Genomic DNA, 26,724 nt, shown 5'->3' with positions numbered 1-26,724 from the left:
GTCCGTGAATGGGGCTGGACGTCATTTACGTTCACGTCGAAACCAATGACGTCCTTGCGGCGTACTTTGGAGCAATGCACACTGGGAAATTCCACGGACGGCACATGCGCCGTTCGGGAAAAACGTCAATCACGTCGGGTCAAGCCTGTTTTACATAACACGCCCACCTCTTCACAATTTGAATTAGGCGGGCTTACGCCGGCCTATTTATGCTACGCCGCCGCAACTTTTTTTTGAGAATACGGCACTTGCCTGTAAAAGTTGGAGGCGTAACGTAAATAGGATACGTTACGCCCGCACAAAGTTACGCGATTCTACGTGAATCTAGCCCTAAGTGTAAGGACTAATGATCCCTCACCAGGGAGGTCAGTACTCGTGCAGCACATGGGGACACTTACCTGCCATCGGAGATCCCAGTCTCTGTGCCACAATCTCCCTTTGATGGGGCTGTAATGGATCCAGATGATGGAGGGACTCTGAATTCTGTGGGAGTCTCACTGCGGGTAGGTGCAGTTGGCAAGGGTTCATATCACCTCCTGGAGTAAAAAGCAACACACATTTCAATGAGGAAAGGGTATTAGAAGTAGCGCCACCTAGAGGAGCACATATCTCCAGCACCCTCCCAAACCCCCTGGGTCACTGCTGAATCCTAGCCTGTCCTAACCTAAGACACATCTCTGCACATTCCTATTGACCCATTTCTATGATCTGTGCAGAACGTAAAGCAGTTCCAGAAAGCTGAACGCCACCCACAAATGAATGTTGCCCTCTAATAATCATTATTAGCCAGATTCAGAGATAGTTAGGCCGGCGTATCAGTAGATACGCCGACCTAACTCGGAATCTGCGCCGTCCTAAGTTTAAGTGTATTCTCAAACTGAGATACACTTAAACCTATCTAAGATACGACGGCCTGCACCGTTATATCTTAGGGTGCAATTTTTCCTTTGGCCGCTAGGTGGCGCTTCTGTTGAGTTCGGCGTAGAATATATAAATGCCTAGATACGCCGATTCACGTACGTGCGCCCGTCGCAGGAAAGATACGCCGTTTACGTAGGGCATTTCCGGCGTAAAGTTATTCCATCAAATAGCTGGACTAGTCAATGTTAAGTATGGCCGTCGTTCCCGCGTCGAAATTTGACGTCGTTTGCGTAAGTCGTCCGTGAATGGGGCTGGACGTAATTTACGTTCACGTCGAAACCAATACGTCCTTGCGGCGTACTTTGGAGCAACGCACACTGGGATATGTACACGGACGGCGCATGCGCCGTTCGTAAAAATTGTCAATCACGTCGGGTCACAAGTAATATACATAAAACACGCCCCCCACATCCTCATTTGAATTAGGCGCGCTTACGCCGGCCAAAATACTGCAGCTGCTGACTTTTAATATTAGGACACTTACCTGTCCTGGAGTCCAGCGCCGTCCGCAGCAGACTCGTCTCTCTGCTGCTCCCTCCGCCATCCTTGGTGAGGAAACCAGGAAGTGAAGCGCTGACTGTGTGGCCGGAAGTGGGTGCAAATACCTGTCTTTAGACAGGTATCTGCACCCCCCTCCCCCTGAAAGGTGTCAAATGTGACACCGGAGGGGGGGAGGGTTCCGATGAGCGGGAGTGGAGGTGGAGGGTGGAGCTTCGCTTTATCATGTGTATTTACCGTATTTATCTGCGAATACTGCACACTTTTTTGCCCTGAAAATCGTGGGTGCGCGATATACGCCGATACCCGCACCGTGTTTGAATGCCTGCGCTGACATATACCGAGCGCAGTACGCTCGGGTACATTCGGCCAGGCTCGGCTTCGCTCGTAGTCTGTGACGTTTATGCGTGAGAAGCCGAGCCTGGCCGAATATACCCGAGTGTACTGCGCTCGGTATACGTCGGCGGAGGCTTCAAACTGAGCGCGGGAAGCAGGGATTCGACATGAAGACAGCGCGGGAGGACACCACCGAGGCCGCAGACGGACGCCGGACCGGACGAGGCCGCCGGGCAAGACACCAAAACTGTAAGTAGTAAAATGTAATAAAATGTTTTTTTTACAGGATTTTAGGGTCAAATTTAGGGGTGCGCGCTATACGCCGGAGCGCGCAATACCCCGATAAATACGGTAGCTATTTGCCTAAAGTTTAGCTTCAACGCATGACCTTCCTTCTCTAAGAGCCCTTTCACACCGAGCTGCCTCGAGCATCGGCGGTAAAACGGTGCAATTTTTAGCGGCGCTTTACTGTTGGATTTGCAGCGCTTTTCGGTCGATGTCGCTTTAACCCCCGCTAGTGGCCGAAAAAAGGGTTAAAACCGCCCAAAAAGCCAGCGGTACGTGGGCGCTGCCTATTGATTTCAATAGGCAGGAGCGCATTAGGAGCAATAAGTTCACCGCTCCCAATGCGCTCCAAAGAAGCTACTGGCAGGACTTTTTCTGACGCCCTGCCAGCGCACTGCTCCAGTGTGAAAGCCCTCGAGCTTTCACACTGGAGTGAATGGAGCAGCTGTTTTAGGGCGTATTGCAGGCGCCATTTTTAACGCTATAGCGCCTGCAAAACGCCCTTAGTGTGAAAGGGGTCTTAATGTAAACCTTTAAACTGCAGCACTTTAGCAAGAAATACTCCAATGTGGCGTGCCCAGTATTGCACAGCCGGGGGTACCTGAGTACTGCAGCAGCACCCTCTCCTGGCTGTGCTGGGTTCCCAGAAGGATCTTGTTGGTCCTCTCAGTCTGACCTCCTGGAATGACGCTGACAAACGCAGGCGGCCTCTCCAGCATGTGCGTCCATTTAGCCAGCGGTACCAGAGGGAATCGGTCGTCCATGATGTAAACAGAGAACTATAAGAGAGGAAATAAAGAGTAGGACAGACCAGAAAAAGACCAGCGCTGGAAAATATATTCAGTATTAGTTCTATGGCTCCAGAATAACACCCTCCAATCTCTGATTCTAAAAAGCGAACCTGTGCTTGGCTCAAGCAGAACAAAGTAATAAGCCCTAACCTCCTACCCCCTGTAGTCCCCAACCTCCTACCCCCACTAGCCCCCAACCTCCTACCCCCTGTAGTCCCCAGCCCCCAACCTCCTACCCCCACTAGCCCCCAACCTCCTACCCCCTGTAGCCCCCAACCTCCTACCCCCTGTAGCCCCCAACCTCCTACCCCCTGTAGCCCCCAACCTCCTACCCCCTGTAGCCCCCAACCTCCTACCCCCTGTGGTCCCCAACCTCCTACCCCCACCAGCCCCCAACCTCCTACCCCCACTAGCCCCCAACCTCCTACCCCCTGTAGTCCCCAACCTCCTAGCCCCTGTAGCCCCCAACCTCCTACCCCCTGTAGCCCCCAACCTCCTACCCCCTGTAGCCCCCAACCTCCTACCCCCTGTGGTCCCCAACCTCCTACCCCCTGTGGTCCCCAACCTCTTACCCCCACTAGCCCCCAATCTCCTACCCCCTGTAGTCCCCAATCTCCTACCCCCACTAGCCCCCAACCTCCTACCCCCTGTAGTCCCCAATCTCCTACCCCCACTAGCCCCCAACCTCCTACCCCCTGTAGTCCCCAATCTCCTACCCCCACTAGCCCCCAACCTCCTACCCCCTGTAGTCCCCAACCTCCTACCCCCTGTAGTCCCCAACCTCCTACCCCCACTAGCCCCCAACCTCCTACCCCCACTAGCCCCCAACCTCCCCAAAACTCCAAAGACATGCTGGTAGGTTAATTGGTTCCTGTCTAAATTGGCCCCAGTATGTATGCGAGTTAGGAACGTTAGATTGTAAGCTCCTTGGGGGCAGGGACTGATGGGAATGTACAATATATATGTAAAGTGCTGCGTAAATTGACGGCACTATACAAATCCCTGAAATAAATCAATACTGCTGCTCGCTGTAGTTCTAACCTCCTATTCCCCCCCCCCAACCCGCAAAGCCCTAACCTTCAACTCCCCCGCAAAGCCCTAACCTCCAACTCCCCCGCAAAGCCCTAACCTCCAACACCCCCCCCCCCCTGCAAAGCCCTAACCTCCAACCCCCTTGCAAAGCCCTAACCTCCAAACCCCCATAGTCCCAACCTCCAAACCCCCATAGTCCCTGTAACGAGACCCTTGCTCGCTCGCTTCTGCTCTCCCGACACTCCTCTACTACTAGTGAGTCAGCTTGCAGATCGCAACATCTGATGGTTCGGTCATCCAAGGCTCCGGGATCCGAACTACAGCTATGTGCCGTTCGTAATCCATTAGAACAAACACCAGGCAGGCTGTATGTAAGTTCAAACAGGAAGACCTTTATTGGAAGTACACAACACACTTTTAAACAAAATTTGGAACATCCCGCCCCCAACAATCGCTTTCCTATTGGTCAATTGTAAAGTACATGTAGTCCTCCTTCAGGTCCTCCTTAGCCATGCAAATGAGGACTTGAAAATGAGTCAGCAGGGATTGGCCCGATAGCTTGAATGGAGGGACTGTTATGTGTAATGAGACAGAAGCCCCAGGGGGCAATCAATGTACACAATAGCCAGACACAGAACAATGGAGCCGTCTGGAGCTTTAAGACAGAGCAGAAGACCCCCCACTGTGTAACAGATTTCAAGGAGGAACACTTCCGCATTCCAAGGTCCATGACAGTCCCAACCTCCAAACCCGCATAGTCCCAACCTCCAAACCCCCTGGGCCACTGGCCGGTTGTGTACTTTTCCCATTGTAGCTTCTTTCTAACAGCAACAGCGGTTATTATTTCTCCATTTAGTGTAGACGGGGGAACTGGACATTTTTAGACTCCTGGTCTGTTCTTCCACTCTCACTGTATATTTGACAAGCCAGGAGACCGCTTGGTGTGTCCCACTCACCAGGACATCATACCTCAAAATATTCTGTACACCCCTCAGGTCATTCCAGCACAACTTAGGTTATAAAATGACCTCCAGCTTCCCTCTGGCTCACCACGGCTGTCACCTTACACTCCGATGAACTCCTTTATTGGACCAGCCCTCGGCTCAGCATAGAAAAGCAAACGACACGGCCCGACATTCCTGAGAAAGTCCTTGTGAAGAAACGTGTGGACAACAGACGCAATGTCAGGCGCTCTGGGAACCCAGAAGTGCTGAGGCTGCCATATTGGTTATTCTCTCTGCCTAAATGTGAGTGCAATTTTATAACAAGAGATTTTTATTTTTTTTATGCGCTACGCAATGACGTTTTACTTGTCTAGATTTTCTAAGCTTTTGTAAAATATAACTCACATTTAGGCAGAAAGAGTAACAACCAATATGGCAGCCCCATCACGTCTGGGTTCCAGAGAATCTGGCGTCACATCTATTGTCAACATGTTTCGTCACAGGGACTTCCTCCGGAAGGAGCTTTTTTTGTATGTGCTGTACGATTGCGTTTGTTTACTTTATTTTCTATGCTCAGCGGAGGGGTGGTCCGATAAGGAGTCAATCGGAGTGTTAGGTCATAGTAGCAGTGAGCCAGAGGTGCCTTAAAGGGATTGTAAAGGTAAATGTTTTTTCACCTTAATGCATCCTATGCATTAAGGTGAAAAAACATCCGATGGTACCGCCCCCCCCCCGCTTTACTTACCTGACCCCTCGAAAGTCCCGAGCACGTCCATGTGATGGTCTATGGTTCCCAGCCTGCCCGTTGATTGGCTAGGCTGGACGGATTGATAGCAGCGCAGCCATTGGCTGGGGGGCGGGACCGAGTGATACAGTCGGCGGCTATGCCCGCCGCTGTATCACGGGAGCGCGCTCGCAAAAGCTTTCCACCATGGGAGCTCGCATGAAGGTAAAAAGCTTTTGCGAGGAGGAGCCGAGACAGCCGCCGAGGGACCCTAGAAGACAGGGTTAGGGGACACTCTGTGCAAAACGAGCTGCAGAGTGGAGGTAAGTATAACATGTTTGTTATTTAAAAAAATAAATAAAGAATTCGGCCTCTAGTGACCCTTTAACTCAGTGGGGAGCTGGAGTTAACCCTATAACCTATCGAGGCCTGTACCCAGGCATAGCTGCATTCTAAATCTATGACGTCATGCACATTTATAAGGCAATTTACATTAAATTTATGTTTTTTATTATGGAAAAGAAGAAGTAACAACATTTTGAAACTAAGAGTTTAGCTCTAAAGTGACCCTGTCGATAGCCCAGTGTTTCTCAACTCCAGTCTTCAGGGCGCCCCAACAGGTCATGTTTTCAGGCTTTCCATTATTTTGCACAGGTGATGTGATCAGTTTCCCTGCCTTAGTAATTACTGCAGCCATTTTATCTGAGAGAAATCCTGAAACATGACCTGTTGGGGCGCTTGAGGACTGGAGTTGAGAAACACTGAACTAGCCTAGAGAACATCTTAAATGTGCCCCCAGCACATTTAAAAAGCTTTCTTAACCACTTAACGCCCGCCGCACGACTATTTACGTCCGCAAAATGGCACGGACAGGCAGAAGGACGTATATATACGTCCTTGCCTTCTAGCGGGTGGGGGGTCCGATCGGGGAGCGATCCGGGACGACGGCGCGGCTATTTGTTTATAGCCGCTCCGTCGCGATCGCTCCCCGAAGCTGAAGAACGGGGAGAGCCGTATGTAAACACGGCTTCCCCGTGGCGGCACATCGATCGTGTCATCCCCTTTATAGGGAGACTCGATCGATGACGTCAGACCTACAGCCACACCCCCCTACAGTTGTAAACACACACTAGGTGAAGCCTAACACGTTCAGCGCCCCCTGTGGTTAACTCCCAAACTGCAACTGTCATTTTCACAATAAACAATGCAATTTAAATGCATTTTTTGCTGTGAAAATGACAATGGTCCCAAAAATGTGTCAAAATTGTCCGAAGTGTCCGCCATAATGTCGCAGTCACGAAAAAAATCTCTGATCGCCGCCATTCGTTGTAAAAAAAAAAAAAATAATAAAAATGCAATAAAACTATCCCCTATTTTGTAAACGCTATAAATTTTGCGCAAACCAATCGATAAACGCTTATTGCGATTTTTTTTTACCAAAAATAGGTAGAAGAATACGTATCGGCCTAAACTGAGGGAAAAAAAAAATGTTATATATGTTTTTGGGGGATATTTATTATAGCAAAAAGTAAAAAATATTGCATTTTTTTCAAAATTGTCGCTCTATTTTTGTTTATACCGCAAAAAATAAAAACCGCAGAGGTGATCAAATACCACCAAAAGAAAGCTATATTTGTGGGGGAAAAAGTACGCCAATTTTGTTTTGGAGCCACGTCGCACGAGCACGCAATTGTCTGTTAAAGCGACGCAGTGCCGAATTGTAGAAACGCCTTTGGGCATTTAGCAGCATATTGGTCCGGGGGGTTAAGTGGTTAAAAAAAAAAAAAACGACTTCTGGGTATGTCTGGTACCTCTCCCCTGCATCTCCTGCTGTACTTCGCCCTACAGAAGAAGTGTTACCTGTGTGGTCACCAGGAAGTGAGCCGGTTCCGTCTCCCTCAGACAGCGGGATAAGATCACCCTCTCTCCTCTCTGGGATGACGACTCCTGACCGATACGAAACAAGTCCAGGCCCTGACCACCTTCCACCTATGGAGGCAACACACCATCAGAACGTTCAGGAAAAAGAAAAAACTCACACAAAGTCAATATTTAAGCTCCGAGATCCCCAGAAGGTGGCAAGATGTGAGTGTGGTGACACACAGAGCTGATGCCCATGTCCAGCAAATACCATTATGCACTTACCCGAACGTCTGCAGCCTGCACTCCAGTGCGGTCAGCATACAGGAGGACACGAGGGTGGGAGGTGAAGTCACTCCATCTCCAGTGAGAGTCATCGCGGAAGAAAAGGGTTTGTTCATCCTGACGGATTCGCTGCAATCTAAAGAGACAATGAGCTGAAGGGGAAAATGCAGAGCAAAGCCAGGCTGGGGCAGAGTAATGGTTATTGGCTGGTTATAGAGAGGAGGAGCGGACACGATAGACCAGGGGTGGGCAATTCCCAATTGGCCGCAGGAACAATTGGTTTTGTTGTGACGCTCCCTGGTGTGTGAGGTCTCTTCCACAGCATGGCAGACTGTAAATTCAATAAAGCATGCTCGTTATACTCACTGGAAACTAAGGGGTAATGCAACGCATTGTGTAAAAAGGGTGTTTGATCCTGTCCTCTCTGATCCTCCCTTTCTTCCATAGTCCCCAATCCATCTCCTGATAGAACATAGCACTAGGAGGCATTCTGCACATGCTCAGTTTGGTGTGTATTGCTAGAGAGTTTTTTTTTTTATAGCACTCACATTTAGGCAAAGAACATAATCAATATGGCAGCCCCAGATTTTCTGGGTTCCAAAGTGTCTGACGTGTCTGTTGTCAACGCATTTCGTCACAAGAGATTCTTCAGGAAGGAGGAGTTTTTTTTGTTTAGGAGGGTGCATGTGATCAGCACAGAGCTAATCATGGTTCATTTATTTATTAAAATTCTTAAAAGTACAAAATGGTACAAAACGCAGTCAGTTACCCGTAGGCCTCGATGCGCCTCAAAGGACAGTCAGAGGAGAATGAAATCTCCTTATCAGCCGGACACTGATAGAAGTTACAAAACTGCTATATACTACTAATGAGAAAAGGAATTTAGCAGTTTAAATTGACTAAAATAATTTCATTTCCATGTTCTGTGTACTGTGGGAGACCAGATATATTGAATGCAGGTTTTTTGATTTAGTAACACTTTAGGAATGACTAGTGGAGACATAAGCTCCACCCCTTACCTGTGGGGTGAAAAGAAGGACCTGGCAACACCTCCCTGCATGCCCTCACCTGCATCATATCTTTGTTTCCCACCTCCTATGATCATTCCCAGTCGCTTGATGAGCAGCACTGCCCCTCCTTACAGGGACAAAGCCTCTCATAAAGGGTAGAAGTTTGACTGCCGACCAAGGAGGGTTGAAACAGGACCAACATCTGGTTGGCTGACCAGCGTTGATCCAGGGATTTCTAACTTATGATTGACCTCACGTGAGCCAGACACCTGGCTCCAGAAAGGACCAGGTGTGGCACAGGGGTCATAAAATGCCCAGGTCTAGGGCAGAAGAAGGTTGGGGAGGTGGTCAGTGCCAGATTGTGGAAGAGTACCAGGTGGCGGGTTATGGGGAGGAAGGAATAAGGGAAGGTGGTGGTTCCAGGCCATGGCAGACCGCAGAGTATTGGCTGGTTATAGAAAGAAACAAGCAATAGGATGGAGGGAGAAGCTGGCAGTGGGCAGAGCTAGGCTGTGGAAGCATTCCATGTGGCAGGTGATAGGGAGGAGAAAAGAGAAAGATGGTGGTTCCAGGTCATGGTAGAGTACTTTTTGGTTATAAGGATGCAGCTGGAAAGAGGGGATAGAGTCAGTGCCAGGCTATGGCAGAGCGTTGAGTATTGGTTGGTTATAGAAAGGAACGGGAAATACGATGGAGAGAGGAAGGTGGGTAGTGCCAGGCTGTGGCAGAGTACTGGCTGATCATAGAGCATGGGGATGAGCTTGGTGTTCTAATCTTTGCCGAAGCATTCCTTACTCCACATGTATACAAGGGGTGTGTATATGTATGGCTGCAGGTCAGTGAATGCTGCCTTGGCCGCTTATTATTGGCCCAGTACAGTGACTGCTTCGTGGCGGGATCGGGAAGCTGGCATCGGACAAGGATCTGAACACATCTGAGCTGGTCCCAATAGAAATGAGCGGAGGACAAGATGAAGGAAGGAGACATAGGTGGGCAGTAAGAGAAAGTACCAGGTATTGGCTGGTTATATAGGGAGGGGGCAGCATGGCAGCTGATTATGAGCCAGGAGAGCACAGAGAGAAAGAGCAGAAGCTGATCATCGCAAAGGGATGGAGGACTGACAGAGAAGTGACAACTGACTGTGTGGAAAAGAGATAAGGATGAAGAGGAAGGTAGCAGGATATTGATTGGTATCAGTGCAAAGTTAGAGAGTCAGGGCCATATTCTTATAGATCTCCGGCGGCGTAACGTATGTCCTTTACGTTACTCCGCCGCAAGTTTAACTGGCAAGTGCCTGATTCCCAAACCACTTACCTGTAAACTTGCGGCGGCGTAGCGTAAAGTCCACCCGCGCAAGCACTCCTAATTCAAATGATCCTGGTAGGGGGCGTGGATCATTTAAATTAGGCGCGCTCCCGCGCCGATCGTAATGCGCATGCTCCGTCGGGTAAATTACCCAACGTGCATTGCGCTAAATGACGTCTCACGGACGTCATTTGTTTGACGGTAACGTAAATGGCGTCCATCGCCATTCACAGACGACTTACGCAAACGACGTTAAATTTTCAAATTCCGACGCGGGAACGACGGCCATACTTAACATTGAGTACGCCACCTAGGGGGCATGTTTATCTTTACGCCGCGTATCGCTTACGGAAACGACGTAAAATCACTACGACGGGCAAACGTACGTTAGAGAATCGGCGTGACTAGTCATTTGCATATTCTACGCTGACCGCAAAGGAAACGCCACCTAGCGGTCAGCGTAGATATTGCAGCCTAAGATACAACGGCGCAGGCCGTCGTATCTTAGGCATGTTTAAGTGTATCTCAGTTTGAGAATACACTTAAACATACGACGGCCTTAGAATCGGACTTACGTCGGCGTATCTGCTGATACGCCGGCGTAAATTCTTTGAGAATATGGCCCTCAGTGACCCCAGGTCATGGAGGCGCAATAATAAAGCAACAGAAAGGCAGGAAACTCTGAGCAGTACTATAGATATTTACCCCCGCTCCAAGTTCCACAGGTACAATGTCCCACTTTCCGTACAGACACAGAGTTCACCAGGCAGGTGAGGGCTGCAAGATAAGAGGACACAACATTACCAAGAGGGGACACCATACACAGACACGTGACACACAATGGAAACACTATATTTCTACTATTATATCTACTATCCATAATGGGGATAACACAAAGTACAGCATGCAGCTCATCTATACTGGTGGCCTGCAGACACCATGATGCAGCCTAGCTAGTCAGCTCACATTCACAGTACTTCCAGGGGCCCTCTCTGTCCATTGCCCCCCAGCTGACCGACACAGATAGTGAACCAATCTCAGCCTTACCTGACATTGAGGCAGGTGCTGGGAGTCTTCGTTCTCACAACACCAAGAGGTCTGGGGGGATCATCAGCTGAAAAACTCCATGTGGCCAAATTATATGTAGATCGAACACCGACAAAAACTGGAGAGAATACAAGAGAAGCGGAAGGTGAAACCTCTAACAGGAGGGGACATCTTCCTCCATATAAAAGGAGAAGCTGTTTCAGTCCATTTTTTTGCAGCCCCACACAAAAGATTTCCTGTCCCCAGAAGCCGACACGCAGTCTTCCAGTCCCTGGAACACAGCACACAGTCCTGCCCCTAAAATGCAAAACGCAGTCTTCCTGTACCTGTAACCCAACACACTGCCTTTTCCTTGGAACCCAACACACTGTCTTTTCCTTGGAACCCAACACGCGGCCTTTTCCTTGGAACCCAACACGCGGCCTTTTCCTTGGAACCCAACACGCGGCCTTTTCCTTGGAACCCAACACGCGGCCTTTTCCTTGGAACCCAACACGCGGCCTTTTCCTTGGAACCCAACACGCGGCCTTTTCCTTGGAACCCAACACACTGCCTTTTCCTTGGAACCCAACACATTGCCTTTTCCTTGGAACCCAACACGCTGCCTTTTCCTTGGAACCCAACACGCTGCCTTTTCCTTGGAACCCAACACGCGGCCTTTTCCTTGGAACCCAACACGCGGCCTTTTCCTTGGAACCCAACACGCGGCCTTTTCCTTGGAACCCAACACGCAGCCTTTTCCTTGGAACCCAACACGCGGCCTTTTCCTTGGAACCCAACACGCGGCCTTTTCCTTGGAACCCAACACGCGGCCTTTTCCTTGGAACCCAACACACGGCCTTTTCCTTGGAACCCAACACGCGGCCTTTCTGTCCCTCAAACACAACATGCAGTCCTTTCCCTGGAACCCAACACACATTTTTCCTCTACCTGGAATGCAACACAAAGTAGTCTTGCTGTCCCTGGAATCCAACAGTCAGTCTTCCTGTTCTCCAAACCCCCTCATGCAGTCTTCCTGTTCCTGGAACCAAGCACGCAGTCTACATGTCCTTAAAGCCCAACACATAGGATTCCTTTTTCTGGAATCTAACAATCTTTCTGTCCTTTAAACCCTATGCACACGTATTCTTGTCCTTGGAATCCAACACACACAGTTTCTGTCCCTGGAACCCAACACATTTGCAGCTTTCCTGCCCCTGAAATTTGTTTCACACAGTTTTCTTGCCCCTAGAATATACATAGTCTTCCTGTTCCCAAAACCCCATGAATATGCAGTCTTCATAGACCCCTATGCATACAAAAACTTCCTGACCAAGGAACCCAACCAGGACAGGGGATTTTGGAGGGGACTGCAGGGTGGCCCCTTACCCAGTGACTATGGGCCCTGACTTTTAAGGGTACACTACTCTTTGGAATATGTATGCCTGGGGGACCCTAGGAGTGGTCTTGTTTTTGATTCAAGTTCATGTCTCCCCAAAACACACAGACTCTGGGAATCTAGGCCCGGGATCCATGTTTAGGGTCTAGATGCCCGGTAACCAATCATGACTGCCGCACACTGTGAGACTGAATGAATGAGTGAGTGACTTGTATAGCGCTACACATGCAAACTGAATTGCCTCTAGGCGCTTTTTGCAGCCAGTGTCTTCCTGGCTGGTGCGGTCATTTACCCCGTAGGATCTTGACAAGCTTGGGACACACAGTCGTACACACATATATACATATATACTGGGCCAATTTGGGCAGGATCCTATTAACCTACCAGCATGTCTTTGGAGACTCATAGCAGATGTTACCATCATCCGCTCAAGCCACCTGCCTGGGGTCTCCTGTAATGTGTTTATTGTAAGTAGGTCTTTCCCATATTGTGCCTCCCAAGTGTCTTTCACCCATTGTTAATTGTGCTAATTAAGTTACCTATTGTTTCTGTCTGTCTGATCATCTCTTGCAGAGGTGATTGATATTGTGACCACTGTACCTTGTTACCAAACCATTATGGGATTGTTATGGTTATAATAATGTGTATTGTACTTTGTTGCCAGACAGTCTGGTCACCTAGGCTGGCTTAAGTGACTAGTTAATTAGCTCATGTTAATTATATCAATGCCAGCTATTAGTTGCTAGAGGTGGATTAGCATAGTTTATGTTGGTTGTTTCTTAGTTATGTTAATTATTATCCTGTATGCAGTTGCCTTTGCATACGATAATGTTATCAGCCTCACCTGATTGTGTATATCAATTCTGTGTGAGTTTCCAATAAAGAGTTTCAGTTCTCATACAAGCTATTGTCGGCTAGTCTTGTATGGTCCACTATAATATCTGGTTTCTATGTCCAGACTGGGGGAAGCTGTATGCTAATGAAAGCACTCAAGCTGGGTGCTGGACGGTTCAGTCACACCTACTGACTATGGGCCCTGGCATTTGAGGGAGCTGAGAGCATTCAGGAAGATATCCTGTTATATAATGCAAGATAACATGTTATTACCACATTCAACAAGGAAGCCATGATGGTCTCTATTAACTTGAAACTCAGTGAGAAAAGAAAGCTGGTAAATGAGATTTGGACAGCCCTGGGTCTTCCCGAATATTGGGGAACAAGGTGCTGGACTGTCTGGGGTGGGGGAATTCCTGTGACTGCTAGTCATGCCGATAAGACTTGTCTAGGGGCCTAGCTGTTAATTAGATTACTGTTTCATTAGATTACCATTAGAGCTGGATTGCTGTTTGAAATTTGCATTGTTCATGTGGTGACTGCCCCTATTTTTGAATAAATAGTGTATAAAAATCTGTATTTCTGTTCAAAAAAAGTGATTTCATTGGTTTTACCTCAACGTCTATGTACAGTGCTTGGGGTAAAGGACTGGTCATAGCTATTGGTCTGCTGGAAGGGTTTGGAGGGCAGGGGACACCAGGGCGGGGCAACAGGCAGTCCATTACAAAATACACAGGCATGCATATGCAGTCTTGTCCCCAGAAGCCAACAGTGTCTTTCTGTCCCGAAACCCCACGCACATGCAGTATTCCGGTTTCTGGAAACCAGAAAGTGGTCTTTCCATCAATGGAATCCCATGCACACCCAGTTGTCCTGTCTCTGGAACCCCGAACACATGTCTTCTTTCTGTCCCTAGAACTTAAAGAGAAATTCCACCCAAAAGTGGAATTTCTGCGAATTTGTCTCCTCTCCCCCTCTGGTGCTACATTTGACACCTTTTGGGGAGATGGGGGGGGGGGGGCAGATACCTGTCTTTGACAGGTGGGCGGACCTCCGCTTTAATGCAGACTGCTGGCCCCTAAAGTTCATTTATAATTCATCCACCTTAAACTACCGTAGACAATAAAAACATTTATTAAAGTAAAGTACACCAAGGGACTCTAAATGACATGGATCATATAAGTCCTGAAATTTAGGCCACACTAGTGCTGTCAATTGTCAGCTATCCATGCAGGCGCAGTCTGATGGGGCTCTCCCTATAACATCTCCCTGTCCTGTTCTGCTGGTCAGTTGACTTAAAGAACTAGAGCCAAGTTTGCAAAATGCACTAATATGTGCTTGTAAATTCAAAAGTCACAACTTTTCTTGCGTATCTCTGCAGGTCAGAAGATAACACTTGAAATGGAATGGTAGAGAGGACTGTAGTCAATGCTGGGTGCAATAAATCACCACATCATAAATCATTTGCTCTTAGATACATCTTAAGGCCTCGTACACACGATAGGTTAAACAGAGGACAACGGTCTGATGGACCGTTTTCATCGGTCAAAACCGATCGTGTGTGGGCCCCATAGGTTATTTAACCATCAATTAAAAAAAAGCCAACTTGATGAAGAGTTATCCCAAAACGTACAAACCTTCATACGCATAGTGCTATTTTACGCTAAAAAAACGATTACCATGCACTGGAAATCCCAGTCCACACCAAATATAAAGCTTTGGCTTACCCTTGTCAACCAATCGATACCACTATATAAGTTAACATACAAAGCGAGTGGATGTCCCAAAAAGTTCTCCAAAATATGGGACTCCTGGGTTAACTCAGAGAGTACCATACCAGCTGCCCCCTAGCAGGCCTGTCGCTACAAGGCAGGCAAACCAAGCAATTGCTTGGGGCCCCGAGCTGGTCTGTGGCCCCAAAAAGGGCCCCTGCCGCATTCCCAATATGCTGCAGCCGCCTGAGCGCTCTATAGAGAGCCTGCAGCACTGCTGCCTTGAGTTGTCACTTCCCCTTCTCTGTAGCGTGGCCGAGCTCCTCTTCCTTCCTCCTGTCAGTCCGGACTCTGGCTGGAATTCAGTTTCCTGTTCCTGGCCGGACTGACAGGATGTGCACACTGAGTGCTCACTTCCTTTCAGTCCGGCCGGGAACAGGAAACTGAATCTCCTGCCACATGGTATGGACCCGGTATGGGGAGTAAAAAGAACATGGGGAGGCTTTGCGTGCATGCATGTGGGGGGGGGGGGGGGGGGGTTGGTGGGACCTCCATGTCCATTTTGCTTGGGGCCCCCAAATTCCTTCAAACGGCCCTGCCTCCTAGGGTACAGCTCTTAATAGGGATACTATGCTTCTAGAACTACCAGTGCCTAGGCCCTGACTAAGGTAGATTGTGCTTTGTGATGATATTTTCTGTATGTTGTTTCACAATGTTTACCTGTATACCTGAGTATTGTATTGCACTTTGACTGAAGCGATGTTCGCTAGGATAATACACCTGTATAGTGTTGGTTTGTTATGTTTTTATAAACAATAAAAAACAAAAAAATTAACCTTTAAAAAAAAGCCAACTTGCTTTAAATTTAACCGATGGATTCCTAACCAATAGGTCAAAACCGATCGTTAGTAGGCACGACCATCGGTTAAAAATCCACGCAAGGCGGTGGCGTAAAAACAGCACGTCGTTGTGTTTTACGTCACCGCCTTCTGACACGATCGCTTATTTAACCGATAGTGTGTGGGCGCGATGGACCATCAGTCAGCTTCATCGGTTAACCGATGACAACAGTCCTTCAGACCGTTCTCATCGGATGGACTGATCGTGTGTACGAGGCTTAATACTTACTGTCATCAAACTCCCCAGTGCTTATTTGTTGGACCCTCTGCTGGAGGTCGCACACGGCCGGCTTTCCTTTAATCTTCACTCTGGGGGGCTTCATGAGTATCTGCTGAAAGTCTGACATGTTGCTAAGGATCACTCTGGCACACCGGAGATATAAAACACCAAAATGGATCACACTGAGCAGATACCTATCAATTACATGGAGTGTCTTTTTTCAAACTCATCCCTGCAAGCGCACTGTAATGGTCAGAAATACAGCTCCATCTCAATGGAACAGAGTCCCTGAAGCTATGCCCACCATGATGGGTGAAGCCCAGGCTTTATATACACTCTAGCAGCATGGACAAGTAAAGTCAAGGCTTCACCCTTCATGGTGGGCATATCTTCAGAGGCTGTGTTCCACTGTGATGGACCTTGGCTCTGGACCCATATAGCACCCTGAGAAAAAATCAACTGAAGATATGCCCACCATGATGGGTGAAGCCCAGGCCTTATATACAGTCTAGCAGCATAGACAAGTAAAGTCAAGGCTTCTGTGTCACAGAGGGCATATCTTCAGAGACTGTATTCCACTGTGATGGACCCTGGCTCTGGACCTGTATAGCACTCTGCGAAAAACTCAACTGAAGATATGCCCACCATGATGAGCTAAAGGCTGAGCTTTATATACAGTCCTGCACCATAGACAGGTAAAGTCAAGGCTTCTGTGTCATGGTGGACAAATCTTCAGGAACTGGGTTACACTGTGATGGACCTTGGCCCTGGACCTCTATAGTACCCTGAGGCTAACCTAATTGAAGATATGCCCGCCATGATGGGCAAAGCCTGGGCTTTATATACAGTCCTGCATCGTAGACAGGCAAGGTCAAAGCTTTGCCCATCATGTTGGACATATCTTCAGGCACTGGGTTCCATTGTGATGGACCTTGGCCCTAGACCTGTATAGCACCCTAAGGCTAACTCACCACACTGACCCAGGTGTCAAAGTAAGTGCCCTAGGTAGGATCCAGTGCCCAAGGGAACATAACAAGCCACTGCAGAGCGTGGGGTACCAAGGTTCTATCAAAGTTGCACCGATCTAAGATCATTAAAAATTCAGAAAGAAGAATAATGAACAAAAAAATAATAAACTGGTGAAGCTGGTGTCTCCGAGATGGAAAAAAGAGGTCCATCACCTACGAGAAACTGAGGACTCACGCAGTGGGGTATGATTATAGGGAAAGCATCCCAGAGGGACGTGTCCTCAAAAGTATGGCAGTATCCAATCACGCAAAGGTACAAGTAAAACCCATGGGGTATGAATAGGTTGCTCGTGTTCTGTACTATGCCATTAAGACTTTAGAGTGCTTCTAAACACAAAAATGTAATCTGTTGCAGTTTACCAGTCCACTGATATGGATCCTGCCAGGAACACACTTACTCTCCTAGGGTGACAACACTGACTGTATCTATGCAAGAGCATTGTTGTCACCCTAGGCTTGCTGTTCCAGTGTAAGCTGACAAGAGATGCTGCAGGTTCACTAGGAATCAGACAAATTTGATCCATCTACATCTGTTCCCAATTACTTTTGTCGAATGGAATGTTGAAAAACTTTTGTCGAATCACCTGATTAGTCACTTGAAGACAAGGCCTATTCTGATATTTTTTGTTTATATGTAAAAATCAGCATTTTTTTTTTATACATACCGTATTTATTGGCGTATACCACGCACTTTTTTGCCCTGAAAATAAGGGCAAAATCGTGGGTGCGCGGTATACGCCGATACCCGCGCCAAGTTTTGAATACTGCGCCGACATATACCGAGCGCAGTACACTCGGGTATAGTCGGGCAGTCTCGGCACCTTCCGCGCTCACGGCCTGGACGTACAGGACGTCAGTGCGAGAGTTGCCGAGCATTGCCGACAATACACGAGTGTACTGCGCTCTGTATATGTCGGCGCAGTATTCAAACTCGGCGCGGGAAACGAGCGGGGAGGACGCCGCAGAAGGACGCCAGACCCGACGAAGAGGACACCCGAAGCCGCAGAAGGACGCCGGAACCGACGAAGACGGACACCCGAAGCCGCAGAAGGACGCCGGACCCGACGAAGAGGACACCCGAAGCCGCAGACGAACGCCGGACCCGACGAGGCCGCCGCGCAAGACACCAAAACTAAGTACAAAAAAAACTTTTTTTCCACAGGATTGGGGGCAACTTTAGGGGTGCGCGGTATACGCGGGAGCGCGTTATACCGCGATAAATACGGTACATACATACAAACAAATTAACAAAGGCCCTAGAGAATAAAAATAGTTGTCGTTGCAAATTTTTTATGTCATGCAAAAAATACACTTTAATTCATTTGAATGCAAATAAAATCAAAACATAATATATAAAGATGTTACATCGAGTAAATCGATACCATACATGTCACACTTTAAAATTGCTTATGCTCGTGGAATGCCAACAAACTACCATAAACGGTCATGTAATGCCATGCCCAAACTAAGGCCCAGATTCACAAAGGAGATACGACAGCGTATCTCCAGATACGCCGTCGTATCTCTGAGTTGTGCCGTCGTATCTATTCGCCTGATTCTTAGAATCAGTTACGCATAGATTTCTATTAGATCCGACCGGCGTAAGTCTCTTACGCCGTCAGATCATAACTGCATATTTACGCTGGCCGCTAGGGGCGTGTACGCTGATTTACGCCTAGAAATATGTAAATCAGCTAGATACGCAAATTCACGAACGTACACCCGTCCGACGCAGTACAGATACGCCGTTTACGTTAGGCTTTACCCCTGCTATATGGTGGCGTACATGGGGCGTACCAATGTTAAGTATGGACGTCGTTCCCGCGTTGAATTTTGAATATTTTACGTCGTTTGTGCAAGTCGTCCGTGAATAGGGGCTGGATGTAATTTACGTTCACGTCAAAACCAATACGTCCTTGCGGCGTATTTGGAGCAATGCACACTGGGATATGTCCACGGACGGCGCATGCGAAAAACGTCATTCACGTCGGGTCATGGTTATTTTACATAACACACGCCCCCATGTTCCAAATTTGAATTAGGCAGGCTTACTCCGGCCTATTTACGCTACACCGCCGCAACTTACGGAGCAAGTGCTTTGAGAATACAGCACTTGCCCGTCGCGGAGTTGCGGAGGCGTAACGTAAATCGGATACGTTACGCCCGCGCAAAGATATGCGGATCTACGAGAATCTGGCCCTAAATTTTTATCTTTTTTTGAGACAGATGGAGGTTTTTTTGTAGGTATTTATAAATAATAATAAATGGATCCTGCTCTTTTGAAGCATGTTATATGTGCTTGTCCTGTGTCATTTGGCACCCTGTATTACCTAAAAAACCTGGCTGATCCTGCTAGTTTCTGCTCTCCACTATGCAAACTGACCACGGTGTATCAAGGCTGCTGAGCCCTGACACCGTGGTCAGTTTATGTGCCTCCGTCATCCGTAGCCAACTTTCTACTCTCGTCTCTGCTCGTGTCCTCCTCCCCCCTCCGCCTGTCTGCTCCCTCGTGACAGTGCCGCCCCTACCGCCTCCTGCTTGCATAACACTAACCTGTGTACACCATCAGCACTGCCTCCAATTGTAGTGTGCCTGTCTCTGTGTGGTTTATAAATATAAATGCTGCAAATACCTAATTTCACAGCCGAGTTTGAGATCACATGACCGGCCAGCTGTCCCCTCCTCTCCTCCAGACTGACGTCAGCAGGGGAATCTGCATCTGTCAGAAAACTGCCTGGTCATGTAAAAGCAATCTTGGCTGTGAAATTAGGTATTTGCAGCATTTATACTAATAAATCGCCCACAGAGGGGGGACACTGCAATAGGAGGCAGTGCTGATGGTGTATACAGGTTAGAGGGGCTTAACAACCACTTTATTCCAATAGACCAGGCCTATTTCTGACACTTGTTGCTAACAAGTTAAAAAAAAAAAAATCTGAGTAAAATTAGCCCAATTTTCTTGTATAATGTGAAAGATGATGTTATGCCGAGTAAATAGATACCCAACATGTCTCGCTTTAAAATTGTGCACACTCGTGGAATGGCGACAAACTACGGTACTTAACCACTTCCATACAGGGCACTTATACACCTTACCGCCCAGACCAATTTTTAGCTTTCAGCGCTGTTGCACTTTGAATGACAATTGCGCGGTCATGCTACACTATACCCAAACTAAATTTTTATCATTTTGTTCCCACAAATAGAGCTTTCTTTTGGTGGTATTTGATCACCTCTGGGATATTTATTTTCTGCAAAAATAAATAAAAAATTACCGATTTTTTTTTAAAAAACGTTTTTTTTTGTTTCTGTTATAAAACATTGTAAATAAGTACGTTTTCTCCTTCACTGATGGGCACTGATGGTACTGCACTGACGGGCACTGATAAGGCGGCACTGATGAGGTGGCACTGATGTGGTGGCATTGATGGGCACTAATATGCGGCACTGATGGGCCGCACGGATGGGCACTGATAGGCGGCATGGATAGGCGGCATGGATGGGCTTGGATAGGCGGCACAGATAGGTGGCACAGATAGGTGGTACGGCTGGGCAAGGATAGGCGGCACGGATGGGCACTGATAGGCGGCACGGATGGGCATAGATTGGCATCTATTAGTACAACACATACAATAGTGCCCATCAGTGCCAAACAATGCCTGCCAATCAGTGATGCCCATTGTGGGCACTGATTGGCATCCATTGCGGCACTGATTGGCATCCATTTTTTGTGTCCTCATCCCTGGTGGTCTAGGGTGGCATACCTTTATTTTTATAATCCCTGGTGGTCTAGTGGGTATCCCTGGTGGTCCAGTGGGCATCCTCGGGGGGGCTGTGCTGATAATCGATCAGCTCAAACCCCCCCTGTCACAAGAGCAGCCGATCGGCTCTCCTCTACTCGCGTCTGACAGACGCGAGTGAGGAAAAGCCGATTACCGGCTTTTCCTGTTTACATCGCGATCAGCCGTGATTGGACACGGCTGATCACGTGGTAAAGAGCCTTCGTGAGAGACTCTTTACCTTGATCGGTGTTGCGGGGTGTCAGACTGACACCCCGCAACAACGATCGCCGTGATGCGCGCCCCCCGGGGGCGCGCAGCGGCTCAGAATCCTGAGGACGTCATATGATGTCCAGTCAGGATTCTACAACCACTTTGCCGACGTCAATATGTCATTGGCGGGCGGCAAGTGGTTAAAGCGGAGTTCCACCCAAAAGTCGAAGTTCCACTTTAAAGTGATACTAAAGAATATATATATATTTTTTTAAATAACATACATATCATACTTACCTCCACTGTGCAGTTTGTTTTGCACAGAGTGGCCCTGATCGTCCTGTTCTGGGGTCCCACAGCGGCTCCTCCCTGCATTAGAGTATTATTATTATTATACAGGATTTATATGGCGTCAACAGTTTATATGGATTTCTTACTTCCTGCTGCCTCTCTGTGACAGGAAGTGAATGGAAATCTCACTACTGGGGCACATCCAGCAAAATTCAACTGTCTGTATACTTTCAACACTGATGAAGGGCGACTTTTGCTACCTCCGAAACACACTGGCAGAAAGATCTGGATTCCCTGACAGGGAACACTTTGATTCCCTCCAAATTAGGACTCTGCTGCTATTTTGTCACGTCCGAAACGCGTTGGGAAAAACATTTGGATTCCCTCTAAATTAGGACTAATAAACTGTAGACTTTTAGGACTCTGCTGCTATTGGTTTGGCCCTTACTTTGTGCTTTTTTACATTTTGATGGAGTGCTTCCATCCCCGGGGCCCCTTGGTGTACATGAACTGCCTAAATAAGACAAGGAGCTCCATGATTCATACCCCAGCCTATGATAATGGGCTAGCATCGCCTATGATCCCAACCCCAACTGACAGAGGTTTTAACCCAGGGCTCGACAAATCCCGGGCGCCAGGTCGCCATGGCGACTAGAAATGGTGTCCTGGCGACTTGGCTTGGAAGGTGGGCTGGCGCCATCTGGTGGTGAGCCGTTGGTATTACAAGTTATTACCACCAGATGTGTGAGCTGGCGCCATCTGGTGGTGGCCGTTGGTATTACAAGTTAAGCATTACAAGTTGAACAGCAATTCTAATGTCATTTTCCACTATTTTTCACTGCCATCTTCTTCCCTCTAATTAGAACCCCCAAACATTATATATATTTTTTATCCTAACACCCTAGAGAATAAAATGGCGATCGTTGCAATACTTTCTGTCACGCCGTATTTGCGCAGTGGTCTTACAAGCGCACTTTTTTATAAAAAAATAAGACAACAGTAAAGTTATCCCCATTTTTTTTAATATTATGAAAGATAATGTTACGCCGAGTAAATTCATACCCAACATGTCACGCTTCAAAATTGCGTCCGCTCGTGGAATGCCGACAAACTTTTACCCTTTAAAATCTTCATAGGCGACGTTTAAAAAAATTCTACAGGTTGTATGTTTTGAGTTACAGAGGAGGACTAGGGCTAGAATTATTGCTCTCACTCTACCAATCGCGGCGATACCTCACATGTGTGGTTTGAACACCGTTTACATATGCGGGCGCTGCTCACGTATGTGTTCGCTTCTGCGCGCAAGCTCTTTGGGACGGGGCGCGTTTTCTGGCTCCTAACTTTTTTAGCTGGCTCCTAGATTCCAAGCAAATTTGTCAACCCCTGTTTTAACCCTTTCCTACTCTAGCCAAACGATAAAAAAAAAAAAAAATTGGATGATACACATTTTTTGATCCATTAAATTGATTTCATGATAAACCTTGAGGTGCGGTTACAGTGTGTTGGTGGGCCTGGCGCACACAGACATCAACAAGCCAGAAAAGGATACGGAGCTGGTTCATAACGGCCCCACGAGGATAGATGAGGCAACCTCCAGAACCACCCGGGTATGGCGCCCAGGACAGAGCGCCCCCTGTCAGAGACTCCTGGAATTGCAGCTGCTTCCATTCATCGGCCATGCCATCGTCGACCAGCTGAGCCAGCAATGCGGGCGGTACATCCTGCAGCCAATCGCCAGTGAGGAAGGAGAGGCCTCGTATGGGGTAGCTGCTGTATGGGTAGGGACATCTGTGGGAGAGAACAATGTAAGCTGTATACATTTAAATAGACAAAAGGCGCACTGGAGAGAACAGTCGCAGGAAAAACTCTCATCCACATGGAAACTTTAGGGCCCGGATTCAGATACTAGTTACGACAGCGTATCTCCGGATACGCCGTCGTAACTCTGAGTGCGCTTGGTCGTATCTATGCGCCTGATTCTTAGAATCAGTTACACATAGATTTCCCTAAGATCCGACCGGCGTAAGTCTCTTAGGCTCCATTCACACCTAGGCAGACAAATTCGCGGCGTTTTGTCACCGCAAATCACGGTACAAATAGCGGCGTTTTGTACCGCGATTTGCGGCGACAAAACGCCGGTATTGTCCGCCTAGATGTGCCCCAGATTGACCCCCTCTATGGAGATGCTTCCCATCTCCTAGCCGAACGCCGCCTGAAAAAAAGGTCCGGGACCTTTTTTCAGGCGGCAGGCGTCCGGCGTTCAGCGTGGAGATGTGAACCATCTCCAGGGACATGGGTTTTCATCCCTCTGGCGGCAGCGGCGTAGCACTACAGGCGTAAAAACGCCTAGGTGTGAATGGGGGTTTACATCGTCGTATCTTAGGCTGCATATTTACGCTGGCCGCTAGGTGGCGCTTCCGTAGATTTACGCGAGGAATATGCAAATTAGGTAGATACGCCGATTCAGAAACGTACGTCCGCCCGGCGATTTTTTTTTACGTCGTTTGCGTGAGGCTTTTTCCGGCGTAAAGTTACCCCTCATAAAACAGGGGTAAGTCATGTTAGGTATGGACGTCGGAAACACACGAACAGCGTCGTATTTTACGTAAGTCGTTCGCGAATAGGGCTGTGCGTAAGTTACGTTCACGTCGAAAGCATTGACAGTTTGCGGCGTAATTTGGAGCATGCGCACTTCGAAACGTTCACGGACGGCGCATGCGCCGTTCGTAAAAAACGGCAAATACGTGGGGTCACAAGGAATTTAAATAAAACACGCCTACATCATCCACATTTGAAATAGGCGGGACACATTTACACTACGCCGCCGTAACTTAGGGCGCAAGTTCTTTCTGAATACGGAACTTGCGCCCTAAGTTACGGCGGCGTAATGTATCTGAGATACGTTACGCCCGCCGATAGATACGCAATTGTATCTGAATCCGGGCCTAGATCTTAATCAACTGTGAACACTGGACGTACCATACACGGCCAAATAAACTTCCTGGAAGTGCACAGGGCTCACCAAGTATGTCCTGTCCTACCCCACTGCTGTTCAACCCTTGCCAGCAATTCCCAGCTGTTAAAATGACAGCCAAAACTGCTGTAGGACCATATGACAGGGTTTATAAACATTGGGCCGGATTCAAGTAGATTTGCGCATTTATTACGGAGGCGCAGGGCAACGTTTTCGCCCTGCGCCCCCGCAATTTTTTTGCGCTGCCCTCGATTCACGGAGCAGAAGCTCCATAAATTGCGCGGGCGCGCCGGCAAAATGCCCGGCGCAAGAGCGCGCAATTTAAATGATCCTGTAGGGGGCGAGAATCATTTAAAATAGGCGCGCTCCCGCGCCGATCGTAGAGCGCATGCTCCGTCGGGAAACTTCCCCGACGTGCATTGCGGCAAATGACGTCGCAAGGACGTCATTTGCTTCAAAGTGAACGTGAATGGCGTCCAGCGCCATTCACGATTCACTTACGCAAACTACGTAAAATTCAAATTTCGCGACGCGGGAACGACTGGTATACGTAACATTGGCTGCCCCCTGCTAATAGCAGGGGCAGCCTTACGCGAAAACCGCCGTCCGGAAACTACGTAAACTGCGTACGCAGGGCTCGCTTAACGTTGTGAATCGGCGTTAGTATGCAATTTGCATACTATACGCTGAGCACAACGGGAACGCCACCTAGCGGCCATCGCAAGAATGCAGCCTAAGATATGCGGGCATAAGAGCCTTATGCCACGCATATCTTAGGCTGCAGTCGGCGTAACGAGGTTCCTGAATCAGGAGCATTCGTTACGTCGGCGCAAGTAAGCAATTGCGCTGCGTAACTATGGTTACGCAGGCGCAATTGCTCTCTGAATCCGGGCCATTGTTCAGACAGGAGATAGAGAGATACAAAGTAACATTGTTATGCTTGTATTTATTTTGTTTCTTTCATCTGCAGAAGGGAAGGACTTTGATCTCCATAATATGTCCGTTAAAGCAGCCTGACAAGTAGTGAATAAAGTTATTTTATTAAATAAAATTTGTTGGTATTTAATCACTTCAGCCCCAGGAGAATTTACCCCCCTTCCTGACTAAGGCATTTTTTTTTGCGATACGGCACTGCGTCACTTTAACTGACAATTGCAGGGTCGTGCGGCGCTATACCCAAACAAAATTGACGTCCTTTCTTTCCCACAAATAGAGCTTTCTTTTAATGATATTTGATATAAACAAAATAAACAAAAATACTACCGTATTTATCGGGGTATAGCGCGCTCCCGCGTATAGCGCGCACCCCTAAAGTTGCTCCGAATTCCTGTGAAAAAAAGATTTTTTGTACTTACAGTTTTGGTGTCTTGCGCGGCGTCCATCGGCGGCCTCGTCGGGTCCGGCGTCCGTCTGCGGCTTCGGGTGTCCTCTTCATCGGGTCCGGCGTCCTTCTGCGGCGTCCTCCCCGCTCGTTTCCCGCGCCGAGTTTGAATACTGCGCCGACATATACAGAGCGCAGTACACTCGTGTATTGTCGGGCAGGCTCGGCTCCTCCCGCGCTGACGTCCTGGACGTACAGGACGTCAGCGCGAGAGTAGCCGAGCCTGCCCGACTATACCCGAGTGTACTGCGCTCGGTATATGTCGGCGCAGTATTCAAACTCGGCGCGGGAAAGCGGGGATCGGCGTATATTGCGCACCCACGATTTTGCCCTGATTTTCAGGGCAAAAAAGTGCGCGGTATAAGCCGATAAATACGGTATTTTGAAAAAAAAGCAATATTTTTTACTTTTTCCGATAATAAAATATCCCAATCTAAATTTTTTTTTTTTTTCTCAGTTTAGACCAGGGGTCTCCAAACTGTGGCCCGAGGGCCAGATGTGGCCCTTTGCTAGCCTTTATCCGGCCCTTGGGCACTAATCCTCCCACTGACACCAACAATGGGGCACTATTTCTTCCACTTGATGGGATACTATTCCTCCTACTAGGAGGGGCACTACTCCTTCTATTGACCACCACCAACCCTGAGGCCATACGGGACATTTCTACCCCCGATAGCCACAATCCGGCCCTCCTAAATTCTGAAGGGCAATAAACCTGGCCCTTTGTTTGAAAAGATTGGAGACCCCTGGTTTAGACCGATACATATTCTTCTACATATTTTTGGTAAAAAAAATAAGAAAAAAAAAAAAAAATATATCGCAAAAAGCGTATATTGATTGGTTTGCGCAAAAGTATAGCATCTGCAAAATAGGGGATAGTTTTATGGCATTTTTATTATTTTTTACTAGTAATGGTGGTGATCAGCGATTTTTATCAGGACTGCGTCAATTATACAATTACACAGCGATTAGTGCTA

At 48.1% G+C, this 26,724-nt stretch overlaps 1 protein-coding gene across 1 annotated transcript in view; it reads right to left on the bottom strand.

The window, feature by feature from the left end:
- The window catches only part of TAF1C (TATA-box binding protein associated factor, RNA polymerase I subunit C), a 49,162-nt gene that overhangs the window by 9,537 nt on the left and 12,901 nt on the right, over positions 1–26,724 (bottom strand). The window contains exons 7-14 of the mRNA XM_040339932.1: positions 22,942–23,180; positions 16,091–16,201; positions 11,039–11,156; positions 10,697–10,768; positions 7,677–7,812; positions 7,392–7,520; positions 2,642–2,819; positions 399–536 (exon numbers count right to left, since the gene is read on the bottom strand). Coding sequence (XP_040195866.1) covers positions 399–536; positions 2,642–2,819; positions 7,392–7,520; positions 7,677–7,812; positions 10,697–10,768; positions 11,039–11,156; positions 16,091–16,201; positions 22,942–23,180 — 1,121 coding nt within the window. The remainder of the gene's footprint in view (positions 1–398; positions 537–2,641; positions 2,820–7,391; positions 7,521–7,676; positions 7,813–10,696; positions 10,769–11,038; positions 11,157–16,090; positions 16,202–22,941; positions 23,181–26,724) is intronic.

Source organism: Rana temporaria, chromosome 2 (genome assembly GCF_905171775.1).
Source record: "Rana temporaria chromosome 2, aRanTem1.1, whole genome shotgun sequence".
NCBI classification, from domain to species: Eukaryota; Metazoa; Chordata; class Amphibia; order Anura; family Ranidae; genus Rana; species Rana temporaria.
This window is presented reverse-complemented; position numbering and strand designations above follow the sequence as displayed.